General features: G+C 48.1%; 1 protein-coding gene across 1 annotated transcript in view; it reads left to right on the top strand.

The window, feature by feature from the left end:
• The first annotated feature begins 7,896 nt into the window (after positions 1-7,896).
• Positions 7,897-25,588, top strand: part of TNIP3 (TNFAIP3 interacting protein 3) — a 35,327-nt gene continuing 17,635 nt past the window's right edge. The window contains exons 1-9 of the mRNA XM_087815873.1: positions 7,897-7,932; positions 10,764-10,844; positions 12,456-12,521; positions 13,753-13,884; positions 14,638-14,766; positions 19,457-19,573; positions 21,354-21,479; positions 22,635-22,685; positions 24,466-24,564. Coding sequence (XP_087671999.1) covers positions 7,897-7,932; positions 10,764-10,844; positions 12,456-12,521; positions 13,753-13,884; positions 14,638-14,766; positions 19,457-19,573; positions 21,354-21,479; positions 22,635-22,685; positions 24,466-24,564 — 837 coding nt within the window. The remainder of the gene's footprint in view (positions 7,933-10,763; positions 10,845-12,455; positions 12,522-13,752; positions 13,885-14,637; positions 14,767-19,456; positions 19,574-21,353; positions 21,480-22,634; positions 22,686-24,465; positions 24,565-25,588) is intronic.

Genomic DNA, 25,588 nt, shown 5'->3' with positions numbered 1-25,588 from the left:
ATATGCCACACATATTATCTTGTATTTAATTTTATTTGGGGCGATTCGTGGACCTTGATCCCATCCACAGAGCCCAGCCAAAAACTCAGAACTTAGAGCAAGAAGGACCACGTAAGCCAGGCCTGGGTGAGAACCTGGTCCTCACAGCCTGTCTCCAAAGCCTGTCCTCTGACTTTATAAGTTGGCTACATTTCAGTTTTGGGAACCAGCAGAAATGTCCATCAAAATGGGAAACGTACACCCAGTTATTTGGATGACACAGCCCCCTATGGACCCGCTGTATTGACAGTTCCTAAAATTGCTACCGGCCCAGTGGCAGAGCACAAAGTCATGGGCTCGAAGTACATCCTTACCCTGCCCCGACAGGTCAAGTGACCTTAAGGAAAGGTAGTTGACCTCACTGAGGCCCAGGGTGCTATCTGCAAAATAAGGGTGACCAAGGAGGAGCACCCTGAGCACAGCCCACTGCAGCCAGAGCCCCACCGAGTCAGCTGAGTAGACTCGGGGCAGATCGCAAGGCGAGGATAACACGTACCCAGGAAAACCCAGGCAAGGTTATGCAGAATTTGTCCTGCTTGTGTTTACAAGTTTTAGAGAGTGCTTTTCTTTTCTACCTCTACTCCAAAACTTGGGTCATAATGTTATATTAAGACTATAACTGTATTGCAGACCATTATTTAGTAATCTAAAGAAAAAAGCAGAGCTTACCAACTTTTTAAAAAAATTTAATTTAATTTAATTTTTATTTTTTTTAGAGCTTACCAACTTTTTAAAAAATATGTATCTTTATTGATTTCAGAGAGAGGAAGGGAGCGGGAAAGAGAGACATAGAAACATCAATGATGAGAGAGTCATTGATCGGCTGCCCCCTGCACGCTCCTTGCTGGAGATGGAGCCTGTAACCCAGGCATGTGCCCTGACAGGGAATCGAACTTCGATCTCCTGGATCCTAGGTTCCTGCTCAACCACTGAGCCACGCCAGCCGAGCTGAGCTTACCAACTTGAATCCTGCCTCTCAACTGTCAGAATTCTGAGCTTTATAGGAAAGACATAAACCTCGATAAACATTTTCTTTAGCAAAATAAGTCTAAGACCAATTGACTTTTGTGAAATGTGGTAAACTTCACTATTAAAAAGAGAAAGTAAAATATTTTTATCCACTAAGTTCTTATACCGAAGAATAATCTAAAAGGTTTGCTGAGAATGTGACCAAACCCAAGTAGCTGGAATGGCTGTCTTCCAGCCAAGGTGTGGCTGCACTCTTTTATTATCTTTTGAACAAAACTGAAATGTTTTTGTGTTTTTTGAGTTATTTCTATTTCCAGCAATATACTAAATGAAGGGTTCCTATTTTCTAAACTCATTTGTTAGAATGTTTGGACCCATGGCAGACCCTCAGAGTAATTACATGGGGTCAACGCTGACCACAGCTCCCTGGCCCCGTGCTAAGCAATGTACATGTTGCCACCAACCCTCCTCACAGCCCCACAATGTGACCCTATTTCCCACTTTCTTTAAAGCAGTCCAGCGGGGTGCATAGAAGTTGAGGGACTCACCCTGGGTCCCACCATTGTGTCCACTTGAAAGCTTCACCGACGGTAGCGAGCTGGTGGACTTCCTGAGCCAGAGTCTGCTCAGCGGTGAGAGGCGGGAACGCTGGGCCGCCGGCTGCTGGGCCCACTGGGCAAGAAAATTCTCTGAAACGCTGGCTCATGCTGCACGCTCAGCTCTTATCGTTGTTATCAGACAGAAAAATCCCTAAATTTGCCTGCATCTTACTTTATCACTTTGTATAAATGTGCAAATGAGTGAAAATTAAACGGATATTCTTTAAACTGCTCTTAAGACCTGGACCAACGAATGCAAATGAGGTCAGAGACCGGGGGATTCTTGGGTTGCACGCACACCTCCACGCCATTCGCGAGCGCACTAATCACCATTGTGAAGTGTGATCTTGTGTGTCCCCCGGCAGGTGTGAAAGCGTGGAGCTGGACAATAAAATCCGGGACCTGATTGGGAGGAGCGCCTCTCCTGGCCCCAGAGGGGCCACTGCAGGGGCCAGCCCGAGTCACGGAAGCTCGCGCTCTCTCAAGGTAAGAAAACACCTTCTGCCTACTTTGTCTCAACACACCTGTCAGCCCTGAGTTCACCGAGGAGAATGGATGGCGACAATCCCCAATCACTTACGGGTCACGTGCTTCCTTATGGCCAAGGGGATGAAGCTGTCTTACAGTCACTCCCTGTTACAGAAGAATCCCTTTAGCAGAAGTACTGTCCAGGTTAAAGGTGACACCAGGCACCTGCGGCGACAGGAACGCTCGGAGGAGCTCCTGCGGTTAGAAGGATGTTTAATGCAGCAACGACTCCTGTCTGGGGAGGAAGGAACCCAGCCCGTGTAAACCATTTACACTGGGCTACTAACATCCGCAGAACACAGGCCAGTTCTTAAGAAGAAACGAAGTTTCCTGGTTGAAAGCGTGGTTTGTCAACTTCCTCTTGTTTCAGGACATTTGTCTCTGGTGCTTTATGGGAGCAAATAAAACTCAGGGGTAAGCGCGAGCCAGGAATTCTGTGGGTGGCTTTCTAGACATGCGTGGTAAACAACCCCATAGATTCTTAGGCTCTGTCGCCCTCTCAATTAGAAGCTGTCTGTCTCTAATGATCATTTCCAAAAACATCTAGAGTAAGTAAATTTAAGAGCATGGCTGACATTAAAAAATGTTGCCTAACTTCTGTTTTAGTTTCTGCTTCTAAAGTAATTCGTGGTCATTGTGGAAAAGTTACACTAAGCACAGAGAAAACTGCAAAAATCACAGAGAGACAGATTTACAGAGGAGCTAACGAAGCTTGGGTTCCCCTAAATGGGGACTTACTTTTATACCTAATTTGCATTCACATATTGGTGTCTTTTTCTCTTTAAAAGGAGGCCCTGGGGTTGTACAAGCCTCAGGCCTCACAAAACATAGACGTGCCTCTGAAACTTCCTCCAGGTGACCACTCCGAGCACCATCGCTGGGCATGTGAGGCCTCTGTGTTTGTCTTAAACACACATGCATGCACAGAGAAATGCACACACACACGCACACACATGCACACACACGTTCACACACACACATGCACACATGCATGCACATAGAAGTGCGCGCACATGCATACACACAAATATATGCATGCGCACACATGCACACACAAGCATGCATACATGCACACATGCACACAAATGCATGCATGTATGGCACACGTGCGCACACAGAGAAATGCACAAGCACCTGTGCACATACATGCACACACAAATGTGTGCACAGGTACATATGCACAAGTGTGCATTCACGTGCGCAAGCGCACACGCGCACATGTGCACACACAAATGCACGCACACACACAGACACACAGACACGTGCACACACAAATGCATGCAAGTGCGCGCACACAAGCACACCAGTGCATAAGTGCATGCATGTGTGTGTGCACACAAACGTGTGTGCATGTGTGTGCACACAAGCGCACATACAAACACATGTATGTGCTCAGGTGTGTGCACACACATACACACACCCTGTTTGATAACATTACCTCTCATTTGATAACATGTTGTGCTAACCCTGTGCCTCTTCTTTTCATTCACTTAATGAACAAACAAGACCATGTGTGTTTTGTACCTGAGCACATCCTCTTGTTAGAAACACACTGTTTTCTGAAAAAGTCATCTTTCTTCTCAAAGTCAGAAATGACTCTGCTAAAGGTTGGAAGAGGAAGACTTCTCTCCCTTTCCTTCCCACCCTCTCACCCCCTCTGACACCCCATTAGGACTTCCTTCCGTCAGGGCCATGTCTGCTTTTCTCCAGAGCTGCTTGCCTAATCCTGGAAGGGCACTTAGAGGTGAGAGTTTGAGTCCCTCCTGCACCCTGATCCTCACATGCCCTGGTGTCGGCCCCTAGGACTCCTCTGTGCATACGACTCCCCTCCCATTCTGTCCGTTTTGTCCCTGGATTCCTTCTCGCGTGGCGTAGGCCTCACCTTCTACATCCTCACTGTCGTCCTCTGGGGAATTAGTTCCCTCTGTTTTTGGACTTAACGGTGACTTGTTTCTCTTAGGACATCCTTTCCCCCGTCTCTTTCCTGATGGAACTCACTCGTTTTCCTGCACTCCACACATCAGGAAGGGAGAGCGGATTCCTCGCTGATGTTCCTATTTTCCTTGTGAAGCGTAAGGTAGAGACATCTGCAGAGAGTGAGCGGTGAGAGGGGCGCCCAGCGATGCCGGCAGTAGGGGAAGCTATGAACGGGCCACTCAGACACAGAGGCAGGAGAGCGAACGTAAAGGAGTCGCTCGCTGAGTGGCAGGAGGCTGCTGAGTTTACAAGACCAATCGCTAAGCATCTCCATCACTCTCACCAGCCTAAAATGTGCTCAGCTCTCCTCCACTTTTAAACATATGTGGGGCCCACTGTTGTATGGTGGTGTTGCAGCTGTGTTACGCTTCACAGCCAAGCTTATTGACCACTGCGCCCAAGACTTTCTTATTCCACCACGACCAAGCTCTACCTTGAGGGACCCCACGGTCCTTCACACCTGACTTCTCACTTGTCCTTTCATTTGCACTGGACTCAACTCACTTATTCGAATGTCTTACTCCACTGACATCTGTAACATGAATCCCTCAGTGCCCCCTTTTTCTCTGACCTCTCCCTCTCGCTCACCTGCGCTGGCTGCTCTCCCACGGCCTGCCTGTGCTGTGTCGGAGGCACCCACGGGTCTGTACCTAGTCCTTGGTTCATTAGACTACAGGATACACACTGGTGACTCCAGACACATACTTGCTGAACATGGAGTTCTTTCTACAAGCACATCAATTTCACTCAGCATTTTCTAAAGTGAATTCAGTCTCGTCCCTGCTAAAACAGAGTGTTTACCCCCCTACCTGTCCTACGCTGGTTAATAGATCATTACCCACTGAGTCATCCAAATTTGGGCATAATCCTGGGCTCCTTCAGGGCCTCCTGCCGCACAACTCCAGGGGGCGCCATTCATAGAAGAGCGCCATCTCTCCTCACCCTGGACGTTTAGGGTCTCGCCTATTCCACCTTCATATTATCTTTGAACTTTGCTACTTTTCCTGAATTCTCACTACTGTGCCAAAGCTCAGATATTCAGGATCTCTTGTCTAGACTACCCCCGGGAGATGCCTACCTGGGTGTCCTCCCTCAGTTTTACTTCACACTGATGCATATTTACCAACATAGATCCTGCTAATAGAAAAGTGCCTAGAACTTCCAAGTAGTTTCCTTTACCTACATCATAGAGTCCAAATGCCTTGGCTTGATCTATGAAATCCTCCATGATCCAGCCCCTGCCTGTGTTTAAAACAAAACATTAGAGAGCGGGTCTAATATTTGTTGGGAACCGACCATAACAGGAATGACTGTAAACATTTATATTTTGTTTGATATCAATGACAACACAAACATGGCCACATTTATCTTCATTTTCCAGCTGAGGAAACCAAGGTTCATAGAAATCTGAAAGTGGTGCCTACACTCGCAGGGTTGTAAAGTTCTAGTCTCAGGATAGGAAGCCACGCTCTGAGCGTATTTTTCTCACCGAGTCACCCTGTCTCCTACATATTCAGCCCCTGCCCCAAATGCACCTATGTCCCGGCCGCCCTGCCATCCTACAGACGGGGCAGTTCTGTGCGCTGTGCCTGTCACGTGCTGTGTGTTCCCGATGGCAACACTCGCCTCACTCGGGTCACCGAGGGTCTGGGCCAGAACCCCAGCTGGAATCAGGAAGGACACTGCGGGGAGCAGGCCCTCCTTCCCGGGCTCAGGGCACCGGCCTCGGCTCAAGCCCCTGAGCCTTCGCTTCTCCTGAGAATAAAGTCCCCAGGAGGCGCCCTGGCGGTCTCTCTTCACCCCACCAGGCTCCTGGCACCGCCTCACTGCCATGGGAAGGTACCTTCTGATCAGTGACTGACTCCTTAAGCGAGCGCCCAGCGGGAACCTCTGCCGCTTGCGCCGCGGAGGGAAATCCGCGCCCGAAACTAAGCCGCACTTCTCGCCTCCCTGGGGTGCTGACAGCACCCAAAACTCGGAAGGGAAATGTCTCCCCGGTAAGACAGGGGTGAGCCGGAGACAGAGGGACTGTGGGGGCGCCTCTCGTTCCCCACGGAATGAAGCAAGCGGAGGAACAGTCGGGTGACGCCCTTTCCAGGAGCAGGGAGCGACTTTCTCTAGGACTTTCTGAGATGGAAAGAACAGGGTTGAATAAAAGAGGCGCGAGGCGATGGATGGGCCTGAGACAACGTTCCCTTTTTGCTCAACTACCTTTGCCAAGGATACGGAAAGGGGGAGAGGCTCCAGGAGAAAAGGAGAGGCCGACCCATCGCTTTGAGGAAAGGGAAAACCGTTACTGATGAGCGCGCTTCCCTCTCCCTCCCCGGCCGGGCCGGCGGGCGGGCCAGAAGGGCGTGGAGGCAGAGGGCAGGTGACGCCTGAGGGTAACAAACGGGCTCAACCTGAGCGGCAGGGACTGACTGCGCCCAGACCTTAACGCATGAGGTGAATTTGTGACCCCGTAACTTATGCCTTCAAATACAAAAGGAAGTGACGGGAGGCTCGGGATGCATGTCACTGACAGACAAGCCCGTGCCCAGGCAGCTTGGAAGCGAGGGCGCAGCCTGGGGGCAGGGGGACAAGTGTCCAAACCTGAAGAAGATCCCCAGAGTTGAACTGCTTAAGGACCTTGTCTTCCCTTCGGATTCTATTTTGCTTTTCTGATTTTAACTAAGAAACAGCACCAAAAGTAATTGGCTTTTAATAACTTTAGTACAGCCCTGGCTGGGTAGCTCAGCTGGTTCGAGCGTCATCCAGACACGCCAAGGTTTCGGGTTCGATCCTGGGTCAGGGCACGTGCAAGAAGCAACCAGTGACTCCATGGATAAGTGAACAACCAATGGATGTGTCTCTCCCTCTCTCCCTTCCTCTCTCTCTCTCTCAACTCAATCAGTAAAAAATAACTTTGGTGCAAGTTGCGGGAGGACGTCTCACTAACTGGGGACGGATTCTAGGTCTGGATGTTCTTTTCAGGGACAGAGCCTCGGGAAAATGCTCTGGGGGTCCGGACAGTCACGTGAACTTAGGACGCACTCGGAGATCATGAGGGAAAACCTCCTGCAAACTACAGTAAGTTGACACAAGTGTTCTGGGACCACGGTATAAAATACTACATTCTGATGTTTCCCCCTCAAACAATGTCAGTGTCCTCTGTAATGAATTGTTCTCTTAGTTCCATAAAATTCGTAGCACTTACAGAATGAGAGATGACTCACCCGGTTCCACACAGCTCAGCTCACATTTGTGAGGCCCCGCCAGAAAACCCTGCCTTCAGGGAAGCCAGTGAGTGAGCCGTGAAAAGTCAACAGTTACCTAATTCTCTGGGAAACAATGCAGTTGTGGCAGTGGGGCCACGGAGCCTCGACCTCGTTTGCCTGGGCTTTCTGCAGGGACTTCCTCTCCCCCGGAAGACACTGCCAGTAAAGGAAGAGCGGGATTTACATACATCCACCCGCCTCGCTCTGAGTCACAGCCTGCAGGCTTGAGACATCCCGGGAAACCCCTGCTTAGGAGAGAAGTCACGGTTGCTGTGCTTATAACCTCATTCTGCGAAATTCAAGTCCAGGGGCGCTTCCGTTCACTTCTGTTGGAGAAGCGATTGCCATTACTTCCCACCTCGCGCTCGCTGCGTCTGTGAGCTTGTTGAAATTCTGTATACTCGGTCTCCCTGGAAAAGACACCCTAAGAGACATCTTCTTCCCTCTTTGTTTTTTTTTTCTTTCTGCTGTCCAAGCCACCAGGAGAAGCAGCTCCCACGGCACATCCTGCGCAGGGCGCGAGTAGAATGAGAGCTGCAGACGGGGCCTCGGAGCCCGCGGAGGTAAGAGCCCGCTCCCGGGCGGCGAGCGCCCGGCGGTGCCCGCTGGCCAAGCGGCGAGGAGAGTGGAAGCGGCCAGTGCGCGTTCTTTAGCTGACACCTGCTCTGCGTTTTTCAACAATGCTATTCAATAAGGAAACAGTATCTGGGAGACCGTTGCGTTTCCCCTGACACCTCGGAGCTACGTGTCTTCTTTCACAAAGCGAGAGATTAAACCCAGTTCTCTCAGCTTCCCAATTCTGTGGGTTTCATATTTTGCTCTTGATTTAGAAGAATTTGAGTCAATGTAAAATTTAAAAAGGATATTATATTAATGTGGTTGGAAATAAAATGTATTATAGCAATAAAGTAACCATAGTAAAATATATATATTTATATATATATAAATATATATATATAAGTATATATATATTTATATATATATGTGTTTTCAGTGTCTGTTGTAGAAACCAGTAACCAAACAAAGACTATGGTACTAAAACTATATATTTGGAATTAGTACCATAGTCTTTGTTTGGTTGCTGGTTACTACAACAGATAATGAATGAATGAATGAATGTGCTTTCTTGAAGTTTTTTGAAGAGATAACCAAGACACAATAGGAAACTCGGTGAGACTCACTTGCTCATCTGGGTATCTAATTTAGCAGTGTCAGGACTCGCCTATCTTCGAAGGTGGTCTTGGTGTCATGGTAAATGAGAGGGAAGTGCCCAGATGCTCTGAAGACAGGTTACATTTTATAGGGAATGATTATTACATAACTGGGCCCTTAGTAGGACCAATGACTAAAAATCTGTGTGCTTCTTGCAATATCAGTTGCCTTCAATAGCAACTGGAAAGCAAAGCGAACATAAATGAAAAGATCCTCCCAAATGTTGTATAACAGAATTTGCTTCATTTTAACACACACCTGAGACGTAGGAACCCTGGTAAAATATTAATCTCCAGAGACACTTCTGGTGACATGTTTAAGGCTCACAAGCCATTCCTGTTACTGTTTCTCTCTCTCTCTGTCTCTCTCCGCCCCTCTCTTCTTCCTCTCCCTCCCACAATTGTATCTCGATTTTCAATAACTCTTACTTATAAAATAAAAATTAAGGCTCAACATAGTTTGTATTTTTTTTCAGAGGGAATTATAATATGGCAAAAAAAAAGAATGCCCCCCCTCTGATTACTCCTAATGCGGATTCCCAGAAGGCAGGGTCATACAAATGCTTGCTGATCCCAGATTATTTTTGGTTCTATATCACAAATAGAGAAGAGATTCTTTAAATACCCCAAATCCATGCCCCCGGGCACGGTGTAAACATGGGGGACCCTTGAACTTTAGCATGAATCATGATGACCTGGGGAATTTATTAACAAGTGAGGTAGGAGGGTAGGTGGCACAGAGGGATTTTAGGGCAGCGAAGCTGCTCTGTGTGATACCATAGCGACAGAGGCGTGGAAAGAAAATAGAGGCGCTCTGGCTCCGTTTCAGAAACGCCGGGCAGTGCCCGGGATGCCCTGTGGTTCGCCGGCTCCCGCGTGGTGGGTGCGCCCTTGTGTGAGACCCACCGGTCAGGCGTCCCCTCGCTGCGGGCTCGACGCACTGAGCGGGGCTGACTCACGGCTTCTTCCAGATCAAAGATGCCCAATATTTAGTCTGCTCTCCTCTGGAGTGAGGCCAGTCTCTTGGAAGCTTCCCAGAAAGGGAAAGGCCAGGTGCAGGACCCAGCATACCCGCCACCTGGGTGTGATGTCACCTCCGGCACTCAGCCAGGCAGCGCGAGGTCAGAAGCAAGGACGCTCGTTCCCAACTTGACCACGGGAGGACGTCGCTTTGAAAAGGCGGTTTGAATTGTACATGGATCCGAAGAGGCGGAAGCTAAGAAAATGAAGACCAGCATCCCTGGAGATGCAAAGTAGCATCAAGCCCTAAAACGCTGAGTGAAACTCGGGGAAATAGAGAAAGGAAAGGAAGGCGGTCTTGTAAGTCGTTTCTAATGAAAGTCCTTGAAACCCCAGGGCGATTGCAAAAGACCGCTTCCTGTGGGCGGCTCTGCTGAGGGCCAGCGTGTTCCGAACGTGTTTCTTCATTGTCCGTGGGTATCTTTAAGCAATTTTATGGTCCACAGTAACCACTGAGCCTGAAACCCAACCGCAGATTTAGGGACTATCACCCAATTCATTGTATCGCCGTGTGGCTCAGATGAGACAGTAGCAAAACTGCTGAGTTAGAGAAAAAGGGCTGGTTACAACGACACAATACCCGGCATTCTGTGCCCATCCCACCTCTATACCAGATAGCTGACTTGTTATAATTCTAGAATCAATTTTCTGCCTCTTAACTGTACGTGTTGGTCTTTTTTTCTTGCTGGTTCTGTCACTCCTCTGACTTTCACCAGGGCCGCTCTTCAGATCCTGGTCACACCTACAAAAATGACTCTTTAGGAACGTTTACTATGTAATTGCCTAACATGTTCCCATGGGATTTACCAGATTTCTATGGGCATTATGCTCTGAATTTTCCTTTTTTAAAGAAGAATTGACATCCAAGCTCCTAAAATCCTAATTTCTTGTTTGCCTATTACATAGATACTTTATAATTTATTAGATAATTATTTGGTAATTAATTTATATAAAGGAGTCTGGAGTGAAATATAAAGCTTACTCATGAGCAGGCCTCTGTGAAGGGCAGTGGTGTGAGGATCGCTACTGCTGGAATAAGACAGCGTTTTGTAAGTTCCAGCGTGAGAGTTTGCCAGATGCATGGAGTTTGTGAGGGACGGTATTTCTCCTGTTTATTTTATAGTTTATCTTGTTTTACTCTTTTTTTTCCTTTTTCTTTCAAGTGTGCCAACGCCTCAAGAGGAAAGAACTCAACAAATTCTCTTGAACAAAAGATAAGGTGCTTGGAAAAACAGAGGAAAGAGGTAATTTTGAAACATGAGTTAAATCAACATGTGCCATGGATTGAGGCTGAGAATAAGGCAGAGAGTGTAATCACCCAGAGACACCTTTAATTTTTGTTTTTGGGTCACAGGCACTATCTCTGGGGTCCGGACTTCATTAACCTGAGAGCAAATGCTATTTCTTAGTCACTACTTATCTCCTATGTTGTCTCTCTGTGTTTGTGCAGATGAATGACAGTCATAAATCCCAGAACGATGATCTTAATTTCCTCAACACTTAGGCGTTTCCTCCCCATGGGCCAGGTGAGCTTATCACCTGTGCCCCGTGTGCCTTGGGACTTGACACACCTTGAAACTCAGGCTGTCAGAGGCTTTAAGCATAGTTGACGTAGGCGCTGTGACTTCACGAGTTGGGCAACGGCCGCTGGGGGTTAAGGAGCGTCACCGTAAAAAATGTTTGTTTCTAAGATGTCAACGGGAATGTGACCGATACTATTTTTTCAAGCTCTGCCTCTCTGAGTTTAATGAATGTTAGAGCTTCTCTATCCCTCTCGACAGTGGATGAATGAGAGGCGTAGCGAGTTTAGCGCTGTGTGTGTTGTCAGTTTTGTAACTGCTCCTCTCAACTGTTCTATATATTGCACCCTTCCTATCGTCTCCTCTGGTGCCTTCTACTCCCCTTTGATACTGTGTAAAAGTCTGCGCCCTTCTGGGAAATTCCTGAACTATACCAGAGCCATGTTATCACAGCACAGAAAAGGTAACCCCTGCAATGCCAACAGAGCAGGTACATACTGTTACAGTCTTATAATAAATACCTGCATCTATTTCCAGCATAAGAATGACCTGCCACTCCGGATTAGATAGTTTGTTTTGTAATTAGGAGAAAGTCTTTCTACTTTTTTGTCATTGCGCTATCTTCCGATGTCTGTTGCCAGCGTCAGAATTTCTCTTAATGTAGAAAGTCGCAGACTCCCCTTACAGGAAAACTAAAACACAGGTCATAGTGTGTGTGTTTTTTTCTCTCTTCCTTCTATTTATCACATAGTTTTAAAACTTTCAAATTGCTTGCGACCTAAATTATTTCTAAGTATTGTCTTATGACAAAACTAGTATTCCTTGAAAATCTATTCTTTCAAAAACTTGATATTATCCATTTGTTGGTCCGTATTGCAAATCATGCGTGAATTTTAAAAAGCCCATTATTGCAAGCGAATGATGCTCAGTTAATGGGGTTTGGAATTTGTTAGTATAAATTCTGCTTTTAAAAAGCTGGGAGAAAGATTTCATTATTATAATCAACATAAGCACATAGAAAAATACAAAAAGGTTTGAAAAAAGACCTTTTATATTTTAATGGATCTTACAGAAAACCATCAATACTTACAAATTTTTACCAGATTCTGGTTGGATTAACCAAAGAAGATAAAAATTCACATAACTAAGCAAAGCTAAAAGTGCTAATAACCTGTTCCATGGACTAGTCAAGGTTTACCAAAGACGATGGTTTGTCGGAAATACTGTTCACCCAGGGCTTCCAAAATCTTAGTAACATCTAAACGTGATTTCATCTGGGCCACATTTCCAAATGGGCAGAATCCCTTTTGATTTACCAAACGTTAATGATTTCAGCTCCTGGAGGTGAACCAGCAATGGGATCAGCAATTTCGAAGCATGAAAGATCTCTATGAGAGGAAGGTAGGCGCTGTCGCCGTTCGGGATTTAGGTCAGTCACCGGGGGAGCCGAGCGCGAAGGTTCTGGGGCTTCCCGGTGCAGAGCCAGCTGCTGAGTGAGGGGTGCCGAGTGCACCACTGGCCTCTCGGCACCGCAGACGGATGCCCAGTGCCGGTGAGTGGTCTTGAGTGTGGCAGAAACGGCGACCCTGGGCATCGCCCCTAGAGCAGTGGCTGGAGTCCTCACGCCCGCGTAGCAGGGCGCACAGGGCACACAGGGCACCGGCCTCGGGGCGCCTAGCGACACAGGCACATCAGGTTACCTGCGAGGTGAGGGGCAGTTTCAAGTTCCTCCCGCTTCGCACACGCTGGCTCCGATTCCTCGCCTGGGCCGCACGCGACTCTCCACAGGCACAAACAGGCGGCGGCAGCGGGGCGTCCCCTCTTCTCTCAAAAGCTTGTTCTCTCTCAGGCAGCTGCAGCTTGGCTGAGAAAGACTATTTTGGAGAAAATATTTCTGAATAGTTCTAAGTCAGTTTAGAATTTAAAATCATTCCACATTGTAAGAGAGAAAAGAGAAAGTGAAATCCCCAGATATTCGGAATGAAGAGACCTGACCTCCAGCGAGCAATGCGGCCGGATCGCGCTTTGGCGCCCGGAGGTCCTAGGTTTAGAAAGAGCAGGACACGTTCCCACCCCCCGGGCCGTGGTCAGGCCACCTGGTCACACCGAGCCTGGGGCAGCTCTAGAGCCCCCATTTGTAACGAACGCGCTCCTGGGAGAGCGGGAGCGTGGTGCCCGGGGGGGGGGGGGGGGGGGGGGGGGAACGGCGCGATCCCCGCCTCGGGGTGAGGCCTGTGCCCCGCGCGGTGCGCACGCTGAGGGCAAGCCGCGGGCTGGATGAGCCCGCTCTTCTCGGGTGTGGGCAGGCCCTCTACCCCCTGCGGCCGCACCGGAGAGCTGAGAGCTGATGCCAGGCCTAGGAGTCCCTGACTAGGCTCTAACTCCGCTTCCCGGGAGGTGGTGTGGTTTGGGGACAGGAGGGAAGGGCTGGAGGCTGCGGGGTGTTCATTTTTCCCTTAGGGGACACTCCTTTTTACATCATATAAATATCCTGGTCTTTGTCAGGATGGTGGGCAGGGGACCCTGCTGGGGGATGCCCAGGAGCAGGGCCTGGCTGTCCCCTGTTCGCAGGCTGGGAGAAGACCTGGGGGGTGTGAGCTCCAGTCTGCAAATGTCTGTGCCGACTCCTCAGTTTGCAGAGCTGAAGACGAAGCTGGAGGCCACAGAGAGATGCCTCAGCGCCCTGGAGAAGGGACAGCCACTGAGCCAGAGGGATGGTGACGAGCCCAGGGACCTGGCCCGGGAGCAGCAGCAGAGAGAGGAGGTGGGTGCGGCCTGGCTGAGGACATGGGGGTGGTGACATGTGTGAGGGTGGACAGTTATGCAAGTCCCCGGGGCCACCGACAGGGGCCACTTCTCAAGACTCAGAAGGAAGGGCATGCCTACCTGTCCTCCTCTGTCACACAAACAGGCAGGTTGCGATTTGCCAGCTGGACCCTGGGTCATGGAGCTGGTGACGTCTTTGTAGGGCGTTTCAGCCTCAGAGAAAAGTCAGGGTTTTTTACTCATATTTAACAATAGTATGACAGTGCCTTGTATTGGTACAGCTGCTTTCAGCTTACAGAGAGCTTTACAAACAGGCGTTATTTTTGTAGTTAGAAAGATGTAAAGGTTAAAAAGCCCCTCAACCTCCTTATTTCATTTAACACTCTCAGCCCACCTGTGAAGAAAATGTTATTTCTGCCACTTTCAAGACCGGAAAGCTGAGCTGTGAAGAGGTTGGCCACATGCCAACGTTGGCCACTTGGTGCGTGGGACACGGGAGCTCTCTTGTTCTGCAGGCCCGTCTGAAAGTGAGGCTGGGGATTTGGATAGCTTTTCCTGAGGCCACCAAACCTCACAGCCTTAAGGATACAAGGACGATTTCCTCCAAGCTCCCCCGTCCCCTCCCGAGGACAGGGCTCAGACGGGGTGCCCGGTGGCACGCACGCGTCCGCTCCGTCGTGACCCAGGTGTCCGCCTGCAGCGGCGGCTCCTGCCGACGGTAACAGTCTTGTTTCCTTGCTCTTTGCCTCAGAAGGAAAACGAGAGCCTCAAGGAAGAGCTGCAAGAGTTGCAGAAAGAAAACAAGCTTTTGAAGGAAAAATATGCTCTGGAGAACAGGAAGAAGGAGCACTATGAATGCGAAATAAAGCGCCTCAATCAGGTACAGCGGGAGGCGGGGGGCCGGGCCGGGCCTGGCGCGGGCAGGAGCCGCTGCTGACCAAGGGGGCGCGGGCTCCGGGCCCTGCCCTCTATGAACCTCTCCCCCGGCACGGCTCAGAGGGCTCGGCAGTTCATGTCCCTGCCAGGGATCGTCAGGAAACAGAAGTGAGGGATTCTAGAAGAGAGTAAGTCCGGGCGCTTAGTTGCGGGAAGAACCGCATAGAGCAGGCAGGTGTGTGCACAGCCGCGCGTTTCTCGGCGGACCGCAGGAGTTTCCTGAGGAAACCGGCTGCTCTTTAACACCATCGCCCAGGGCTCTGGGTGATGCTGACAAGGCGGGGGCTGTGCATTTGTGTGTGTGAGTGTGTGTGTTTTACGGGGTAAGAGCTTCATTTTCTGGAGGAAAGATCGAGATAAAAATTAAACCCTTCGCTGTTCACTTTTCCCAGGGCCATGTCCTACGTGGCCCACGGGAACGCTTGCAGTGCATGGGTGGGTCGAGGCAGGCATCTCTCGAACTAGATGTTTCTTGACAAACATAATAGAAATTGTCTTCCAAAACAAGGCCAGGAGGGTGACTGGCCTTGAAAATGCCTGTGTGTAGACCTCGTGCTACGCTGTGGTCAACTGGTGTCCAGCGTGGTCATTTAAAGGTCTGCAAAGTGTTGAGGATGTGGCTGCAGGGCCGACAGGGTGCTTCACAGATGCAATGCGTATCCGACCTGTTTGCAGGCCCAGGCTTCAAGGGGAAATGGGGAAGTGAAGACAGACCTCATAAACCATGCACTTCTCTACCCGAGAGAGAAAAATGGTCAGAGATGCAAATTCAGGGCAAATGTGTGTTTCTTCCCTTTTATCTTCTACTGGAATTTCTCCACAAGGGAATGGGAGGAACTCGCATTGAGATTATATTTTAAATCCTCCCACTTCTGATAAGTGTCCTTCTGTTCTCTAATTCATCTCTCGGTGTGGGCACAGGATGTGAAACTGATAGAAATCAGAGCAGCCAGGAGCTCTGGTTTCCTCTCACGTCCATGGGCGCCCCATTTATTTTTGTGTGTCTTTATTTAAAGTCATCAGAAATTTTTAAAAAGTTAGATGAACACTAATTTTATAAGTCTCGTGATTACAATCACAAAATCTCAGTGAGAAAAATTGATTTGAGTAAAATTCAAGTCTTTATAGAAATGTCCCCTTCTCAAAGAGAATTTCTCTGGCTATCCCAACTGAAATGACATGCTCCACCCCTAGTATTTGTGCTTTAATTTTTCCTTGGAATTTATTGATACCTAATCTATGTTTAATGTCTCATGTTTACAATCTTACTTCTTTCCGGACTCTCAATCCTGACTGGAAGCTCAAGAGTGAGGGTAGATTTTTGCAGGGCCAACTCTGTTAGACAGAATGGGCACAGCGTCCAGGGCCCACAATACTCGTAGGGGCTCGTGAATATGTTAATTCCTCTTAAAATCAGAAGAAAAGAAAAGTGAACTTTCAGGTTGGAAACATGTTTTCATATTAATATTCATATACTCCTCTCCTAAGAATGCAGTTATAAAAGATAATTTTAATATATACTTAGAGAGAGGAACAGACTCACAAAGTCTTTTCTGTTTTGTTCGCTGCTGAATCCTGGGTGCCTAGAACATGGCCCTGCCCAGGGTATGTTCTTAAACGTTCCTTGAAAGAGTGATTGAATGGATGGATGGATGGATGAGCCTAATTAGCCAGCACAGAAGATGTTCAATAGCTCATTCTGGACCTGTGAAGGCATGAGATTCACACGTCAACAGGCGTCACACATCACTGAAGTAGAGAGGAAAATAAAAGAGTGCTTCCAGCCAGAAATTATCTCACCCCACATGTCTATCTGTGCCTTTAACTATCACTTAAGAAAACAGAGATATAAAATGGTGAGCTATAAAACAGATCTTTCCTCATTTGGCACATGTATTACAGTCTAATGGAATATAAGGTATTATTCTAATTTACACAGTAGATTTTTTTCTTTTTTTACCACTGTAATAAATAGATGTTACTCAAAATGTTGCTCTGGGTGGCCGATTGGGCACCCTGCCCATCACAGCAGGGAATTCGGGGCCACCCCACTTGCACGAGCCAGATGCCCGCTGACCCCTGACTCAGCAGAAGTGTGCAGGGTGGCAGAGTGGTAATTAACGTATGGTTTTCAGATCTCACACCACTGTGTGTACTCAGGTCCACTCATTTGCTTTGAAGGAAATACCCGAGGGCTCTGTTTTCGGTCCTGTTCTTGAAGAAAAGCCAGATGTTTAACTGAAGGGAAAGGAACTACCTGAGGCCAGACAGCCAGTGCCACCTGTGGGCAAACTCGGTTTGTGTGAAGTCTCAGGGCTGCGAGGCGGGCAGGCCTGCTCAGTGTCCCTGTGCTGACAGTCAGCAACTGTGCTGCGATTCTCGGACAGGCTGCCGGCCCTGCTCAAGGAAGCTGGAAAACCCCAAGAGGGGAGGAATGTCTGTTAGACTCACCTTTCATCTGTGACTCATTTGCAAAATTTCTAGAATTCTGAGTAACATGAAAGGTAAACCAGGAAATTCAAATATAACAAGACCCACAAAAACAGTCTATTCAGAGGGGCAGGACACGGGCCCAGCCTATCTGATTGTCTGGACTCATTGGGCTCGCCCCATCCTAGGTTCTCTACTACTTGCTTACACATTTTTTTAAAATTGTAACTATTATGACATTTCCTAGAACTATGTAGCTAAGCAACAAATTTTAGCAAAAACATAAATTAGTAAATAATTTTTGTTGTTTCTTTTAAATTCTTCTTGGAGTAAAAAAAGTTCTATTTCTCTTACAATTTCCTGAAAAATTACATTTACACCAGCCTGGATGGTATTTTCAGACTCTAAGACATCCCATGACGAAATTCCTAGCCTGGCCACACATATTCAAGACCATACATTTGTTTTTCAGTTCCTACCTTTATGATCGCATTGTACAGTAAGGCAGGGAAATAAGTTCCTAATAGTATCATTAAAACGGCGTCACTGAAGCTGCTAAAGAAATACAAAGGAAGTGAATTTTTGCGGCTCTGAACTTGAACCTCCCTGTTTGTATAGTGGACTCATAACCATAAGCAACTAGTCACACAGTGTGTGTGCCCTGAGACCACACCAGGATGAGGTATGTTAACGTAAGGACTCACTCAAACCTGTGAAGAATTCCTGTGAGTTTATTTGAGCCAAACTATCGGACAACTGCCTGGAAGCCAAAACCTCAAGGGACTGAGAGAACGCTCCGGAGAGGGGCCGTTCCGCACCTCGCTTTACAGGGTACAGCAAAGGGGGAGACCTCCGTGGGTCACACGAAACCCATGGGTGATGGACTAGGGAGACGGGAGGGAGCAAAGAGGGGAAACCTCTGGGATTGGATAGAAAGTAAAACGATACACAGACTTCTTTTACACAGGTGGGCACAGGATAGTTAACAGTCAACAGGTAACAAGTTAACAATAACAAGGAGACGATTCCTGGTCTCTGCCCTGGTGCATGGAGGGCCCAGAAAAAGGGGAAATTACTTTATTTTGCAAAGGCATGTTAATCAGGTATGTTATCTCAGATGCAGAAGACAACCAACAGGCTTAGTTAAGGCGAAAATTAACCTTTGCGAAGGAAAAATACTGCCTTAGAGCGTGATTACCACCATAGGCTGCTTTTAGTTAAAAAGTTTTAATTTCAGACCATCCTTTGTGGTTATTTTAGGTGTCTGAGTTTGCAAGGCCACCACGCAGGCCTGCCCTGAGCTTGTCAGGCTTAGCATGTGGCCCCTTTTCGTCCACAGGTATGTCCTGTCACAACAGAGGTGATGTCATTGACATGATCTGACAAAGTACAGTGTATGTAAGAGCATCTGGGGCTAGTGAGTAAAGATGATAATCTTGTTGGCAAACCTAAATGCCTCTTACTTCCTTCACCCCCTCACCCAGGGTGAAGACACCAAGTTTCACTGAATGTAAGAAAGCAGAGCATTACTCCGCCCTGCATGACATGAGTTCATGGTGTCTTCTCGACACTAATGTGCGGCTAGGCCAGGGCCCGCTGAGAGTGGTGGGTGGTGAATCTGTGCGGGCTCACACTTCTGTGCGTTTCCGTCTCTCCTACTGGGGACATAGTTATACAGCAGAACATTACTCGAAATGTCACCTGGGGCCAGCAGCATCAGCTTTGGAGGAAAGCAGGTTCTCAGGCCCTACCCCCAGACCTGCTGATTCAGGATCTCTGGAAGCAGTGCCCAGGGATGGGCGTGTCTGCCACCTCTCCAGGTGACTCTGACATCCCTAAATTGTGATCATTACTGATAGAGTAAATATTTGACTGAAGCAGAGAATCTAGAGAAAGAACATAGAGAAGGAATATAGATACGTTGTCCTTTCGTGGTTGGCTAGGTAGAGGGGGCTCCACCCGCAAGGCCCTTCTGAATGACAATGAGAATTGAAGAACATAAGCATCGTCATGAAGGAAATACAGGTTCTGGGGAAAACACACACATATGCTAGAAAATCAGTAAGAAGAAAGTCATTCGGTCATGAAAGTAGCATTAAACAGAAAATTCTGCCTTGTGGTGCCTTTGAGATGACTGTGGCCATTACAGAGGAATTCATACCATGTAACTCCCAGGTCAGCAAGGCGCTTGTCTTACCACACAGGTTCTCCAGGACGCCTTGAAGGTCGGGTGCTCTTCAGTTCCCGAGGGCTGCCTGGGGGAGGCGGAGGAGAGCAGCCGCGAGGAGATGAAGGCGGAGATGGAAGTTCTCCGACAGCAGGTGAGAGGTTGGAGGGGCGAGCACGGGAGGGCATCGGGCCCGTGGGCCGTGCGCCTTGGGCATTCCTGGGAGTCTGCTCTTCACGATGTGTAGAAGGTTTTTGCATTTACTTTCACAAGAATCATCTAATTTTATAGCTTCTTGGGAGAATATAGATCGACTAGTCCAGCTCACACTTTTAAAAAGAGGGGACTGAGCCCTGGCTGGTGTTGCTCAGTGGCTGGAGCATCGGCACACACACTGAAGGGTCTCGGGTTTGATTCCCGGTCAAGGGCACGTACCTGGGTTGTGGGTTCACTCCAGCCCCCAGTCGGGGGCATGCAGGAGGCAACCTATCAATGTCTTTCTCACATGAATGTTTCTCTGTCTCCCCCCCCCCCCGAAAAGCAATGGAAAAAATATCCTCAGGTGAAGATTTTTAAAAAAGTAAAAAGAGGGATCTGGGTGTTAGGTGGGCTCAGAGGCCTCCCCAAGATCACACTAACGACCCTCCTGGCGAGATTCCGTTAGTTTGAGGGAGACGTGCTTTATTTTGCAAACACTATTGACCCAATCTCTGGACCTTCTCAGAAAATGGTAGCAGCTGGGCTGTTATTTTGCAGCTTCTGGCTTCTGGGCCTTTGAACAGCGAGGGCAGTTTTTAAGGGATACCCCCCACTGATCATAATCACTGCAGAGCCCAGCCCGCTCCTCTGGCCCCACAGGCCCCCCTAGAGATTTACTGAGGCACGTGGACTCCTCCCCACTCACCCAATCTCACTCACTGCTGCCAAGCCTTAGAACTTAAATATGTATATCTGCATCTAAATCTATATAAAAGGTATAGTTTCTTCCCTCTTATCTATTACATTGTGTTATATTATCGCTGACTTAAAATTGATGACCCCTACTTAAAACTTGTTGCACTGTTGGTGATGAAGGTACCACATTCATTAGCGTTAACAGACAAAATTCTAACTAGTAGGCTCCAATCTAAGTTGTAATTTAGATCATGGTCCTGGAGGAATTCCTTTACTTCATTCCCGAAGCTTCGTTTATTATTTCCACAGCTCCACATACTAGTTGTCCAGCCATCAGTCAAGGCCGTGCCAATTAAAAACAACAATAATTAAATGTTTTTCTTTTGATTTGCTTACCTTTCTGTAATATTTGGAGCATTTCAGGAGAGGTAGTCCACTGAAATATTACCATGTTTCTGTTTTTAGAATTTTCCTCCAAAATTCCTGGGGCAACCAAAGGCTGTGAAACCTTCAAACGGTCCTGCTTTGCTTTTCCACGCACATGAGCCTTTCTTTTCCATTTTGTGTCCAATTTATCATTTATGTTTGCAAACAGCATGTTGCCATTTAGTGGCTTCACTTAACACGTGTTGTCAGCAAACCGTTTAGGGCTCCCTCTGTCTTCACACCTCTGAACCGTGTGCTGGGGATGGGTGGCTTTCTCCGAAACAGCGACACCACTGGAAGAGCAGTAAAAACCCTCACAGTAATAAAAATGCACCAAAATAATGTATGAGGACACTCTCTTTCAAAATATCCAAGTTATTACTTTCCTCCTGAGTTCATGAGTCATGCTCAAGAAGGAAAAAGCTGAGGCCTGGCATTCTAAACAGAGCGAAAAATACAATTATAGCCCCATGTGGCGGGATCCACCCAGCCCACCATGGAGAAACGGTCAGGAAAGGGTAGGACCGCACGGGCCCGGGGACACCTGCTCTGAAGTCATGCAAGTGCCCTGTGAGGAGGGGAAGCCAACAGTAACAGCAATTACTGTTTCCTAGGTGCAAATATACGAAGAAGACTTTAAAAGGGAGCGATCAGACCGAGAAAGGCTGAATCAAGAGAAAGAAGAACTGTGGCAAATTCATCAGCTGTCTCAATCCCAGCTGAACAAGCTGAAGTCTAAGGTACCAGTCAAGGCAAAACCACCTCAGCCAGCACGTGTGTATTGTATTGTATTTTGTGTGTATTGCACTTTTATTCCCCCACTTAAGAAAAAAAAATCAAGACTCTTTGGCTTTTGTTAGTTGCCACTGGATTTTTTTTTAATTTAATTTTTTTTTGAGAGGTTAGCACCGGGGATGGAACTATTCTCAGACACTCTTGTAAAGAATTGAAAACACCCGGAGATTTCTTTTAACTTAAGTATAGTAAGGAGTTACCCAAGCTACTGGACTCTAAAGTCTTTTATGAAGTTAGATTCTTTTGATCTTTTCTCATAGTATTTATTTTGGTAGAACGGGGGCTGCCCTACCTAGCACTTCAACTCACATCTGAAACTCTCAGCACAGTGAAGTTGTTTCTAAATTCTTGTCACTTTCTTTGAAGGCCTGTGTTAGAATATTCCCATCTTCCAAAAACATACATATCGCTAAATGTATGTATGTATCTAGTGAAACAGAATTTTCTTCAGTGGGTTCCCAGGTTAAATGTAACTGGAGCCTCTCGAGGAAGCCAGATAGCATCAGCCAGCTTATTGGAACAAATGCACTGAATGTCCCCACACTGAAAGTAAGTGTAATAGACTATATTAAAGTAGACTCCAGAAGTCACTGTGATGCGTAAATATTGATGGCAATGAGGAAAATGTAGCTAACACAATTTCTGCTTAAGGAAAGAAAACAAGCTATAAAATATTTGATTTTTAAAATCATGCAGTGCTTTTCAATCAATAGTAAACTGTTGTGGGACGTTTGTGGAATGTGACACTGTGGCGGCCTCCGAATGATAGCTAATTTCAGTTTCATTCAATAAGTAATAGAGGCTGTTTCGATATCCATACCTATATCTAAATATATCAGCCTAAAGCTGAGAATTATAATGGCCCCAAACAAACTGGAGTAACAGTTTAAAACTACCCATCTCTCCAAACTTCATTTGGGGTTTTCAAGACAGAGCCAATGCATGTCTGGAAAATTCCAAACTCGCCTGTTCCCTTGGCGTTACTTCTGTCAGTGTTCAGCCCCCAGTTTCTGAGCAGTTCTGAGAACTGGTCAAGAGTAGCTTTAGAAGAAACCACCTGGACTCTTCTTGCTAAACAAATGCCTTTGTTTGGTCCACAGATAAAAGCTTGTCAGATGGAGAAAGAAAGACTAGAAAAGCAATTGAAGCAGGTACGTGGACCCTTACCTAAGTTCCCCAAGCCTCTTGTCCGCGTTTCACTCGCACATTTATTCCCAAGGACAGCAGGTCCTCAAAGCCCCAGTGAAAGACATAGCCAAGCTCAGCTACAGGCGGCCCGGAACGACCATGCTTTTCACTGTCGGCTGAAACGGCCGTGGAGAGATAGCGCTCAGGGGCTCCCACCCCAGCACTCACGGAAAACACTTTGCAGACCCACGGCGGGCAGGCAAGCCTCGGTGTGCGCACGGGGGGGTCTGTGCAGACCCGCAGGCCCCTGGGGAGTCCCTCTCCTTGGTTTTCCCTGCAGCTGCTCACGCAGTTCACAGTGGAAAACTCCACAAGGACGTTTGCCCCTTCTGAGAAACAGTGTCTTCCTGGGCACTGACACACTCTGTCCCCACCCCCGGGTTCTGTAGGAGCCCTGGTAGGCACGTGCTATCTCCTCTCTGACGTCAGTTACGCTGTAAGGGTGTCAGCTTGCAAGGTAAGAAAACACTAGTTCAACGGCGAGGGCCTTCTGTGAAGACAACTCAGCGGAGTTAACTCTTATATACCTTTCGAGTCTTTCTGATTTTTGTAAAATGAGAAAAACAACTATAGTTTCACCTTCGGTAAATTTGGCCAGTGAGCTCATCCGTATCTGTCCAGGGTCCACATTGACATGACTACTATTTTGAGATAGGATTGTGCCAGAGTTAGGCTAAGGCTTAAGGCTGAAACCAGCCCTGGCCAGCGTGGCTCAGGTGGGTGGAGCATCATCCTGTGCACCGGAGGGGCGACGGTTCGATCCCTGGTCAGGGCACACTCCCAGGCTGCGGGCTTGATCCCCGGCTGGGGCACATACGGGAGGCAGCCGAGGCAACAGATGGATGTTCCTCTCTCACAGAGATGCTTCTCTCTCTCTCTCTCTCCTTTCCTCTCTCTCTCTCTCCTTTCCTCTCTCTCTCTCTCTCTCCTTTCCTCTCTCTCTCTCTCTCCTTTCCTCTCTCTCTCTCTCCTTTCCTCTCTCTCTCTCTCTCTCCTTTCCTCTCTCTCTCTCTCTCTCTCCTTTCCTCTCTCTCTCTCTCCTTTCCTCTCTCTCTCTCTCTCTCCTTTCCTCTCTCTCTCTCTCCTTTCCTCTCTCTCTCTCTCTCTCTCTCTCTCTCTTTCCTCTCTCTCTCTCTCCTTTCCTCTCTCTCTCTCTCTCTCCTTTCCTCTCTCTCTCTCTCTCCTTTCCTCTCTCTCTCTCTCCTTTCCTCTCTCTCTCTCCTTTCCTCTCTCTCTCTCTCCTTTCCTCTCTCTCTCTCTCCTTTCCTCTCTCTCTCTCTCCTTTCCTCTCTCTCTCTCTCTCCTTTCCTCTCTCTCTCTCCTTTCCTCTCTCTCTCTCCTTCCTCCTCTCTCTCTCTCTCCTTTCCTCTCTCTCTCTCTCCTTTCCTCTCTCTCTCTCTCCTTTCCTCTCTCTCTCTCTCTCTCTCCTTTCCTCTCTCTCTCTCTCCTTTCCTCTCTCTCTCTCTCCTTTCCTCTCTCTCTCTCTCTCTCCTTTCCTCTCTCTCTCTCCTTTCCTCTCTCTCTCTCCTTTCCTCTCTCTCTCTCCTTTCCTCTCTCTCTCTCTCTCCCTCTCCTTTCCTCTCTCTCCTTTCCTCTCTCTCTCTCCTTTCCTCCCTCTCTAAAATCAATTTAAAAAATAAACGACTGAAACCAAACCATGCAGTTGTATAAGGCAAATGCGAGTGCGATCCCCAGCGGCACCCACTCCTAGTGACCGACAGCCTTGTCGCCTTGTCTCCTCAGGTGTGTCTGCCAGCCTGCTGCTGTGGCTTGGGCTTCCACCCGCGGGAAGCCTGCGTGCTTGCAGGCCCCAGGGCCGCGCAGGATCTGCAGAAGCCCCCGGTAAGTAAGAACCTCACTCCAACCAGCAAGTGCTTCCTTAATATCCTATTCTGGTAAAATCATGTCTGTCCGGAAGGTGGCTCAGAAAGAGCCTCCCTACACTGTGGCAGCCCCTAATCCGCAGTGACGAGGTCCACATACACTGTCCTTAAGTTTGTGGTGTTGTGTTCACCGGACGCAGAGATATGAATGTTAACTGCAAGGCATCAAAAGGAGCTATAATCCCCTGAACAAACTCACAACCTTTCATATGGGTCACTTTTAATGACGTACCTCACTCTACCAAGAAGACAAAAAGTCAGTCTGAGGGATGCCTTTTTCCGTTGTAAACTCATGTTGAACTGCATCTGGGCTAAACAGTTTTTGACATTTTCCAACTGAAAGGATATCCCTAAAGGATCCAAGAAACAGTGGCCCACTGTGTCCGCCCAGGCGGATGGGATGGACAGCGGGGCAGTTATTCTGAGTGGAACTGACTCGGACAGTCCGCCTGAGCCAGTCAGCCCCAAGCCCCCTTCCCCTTCTCAGCAGCAGCGCCCCGCCCGCCCTGCCCGCGGCCCTCCATTCTGCCTGCACAGTCTTCACACAGGAAGGAAAAATATGCATTTTCCTGTGTTTTGCATTCTGTCGGACTACTCCCCTGGCCCTTTGCTTTTCTTAACTGCGCTTCTAATTTTGCAAAGAATCAGAGATTTTAAGTGGATTTCCCAGCAGAGCACCCACAGAGAGCACGGCCCTCCTGGGCCCATCCTTCCGTATTTGAAAGTGACACAAGCCCTTTTCCCGAGGGAGGGCCGGTGGCTGTGGGTGGCACCGGGACGCTGGGGCTTAATGAGCCTGGAGCGGCGCCCTGCCCCGAAGCTGGTCTTGTTGCTGCAGAGCTGCTGCTCCCGGCTGCTCGCCTCCCCCGGCTCTTTCCTTTTCTTTATGTGTTTGCTTACTTCTTGGTCTTTACAGAAACATTCCTGAGAATCTCCAAATGCAGCTGTGATCCCTTAAATATGTTTTTACGGAATGTAGAAGT

This window comes from Miniopterus natalensis, chromosome 4 (genome assembly GCF_054644295.1).
Source record: "Miniopterus natalensis isolate mMinNat1 chromosome 4, mMinNat1.hap1, whole genome shotgun sequence".
Lineage (NCBI taxonomy): Eukaryota > Metazoa > Chordata > Mammalia > Chiroptera > Miniopteridae > Miniopterus > Miniopterus natalensis.
The sequence above is the reverse complement of the archived record's forward strand: the minus strand, read 5'-3'. Positions and strand labels throughout refer to the sequence as shown.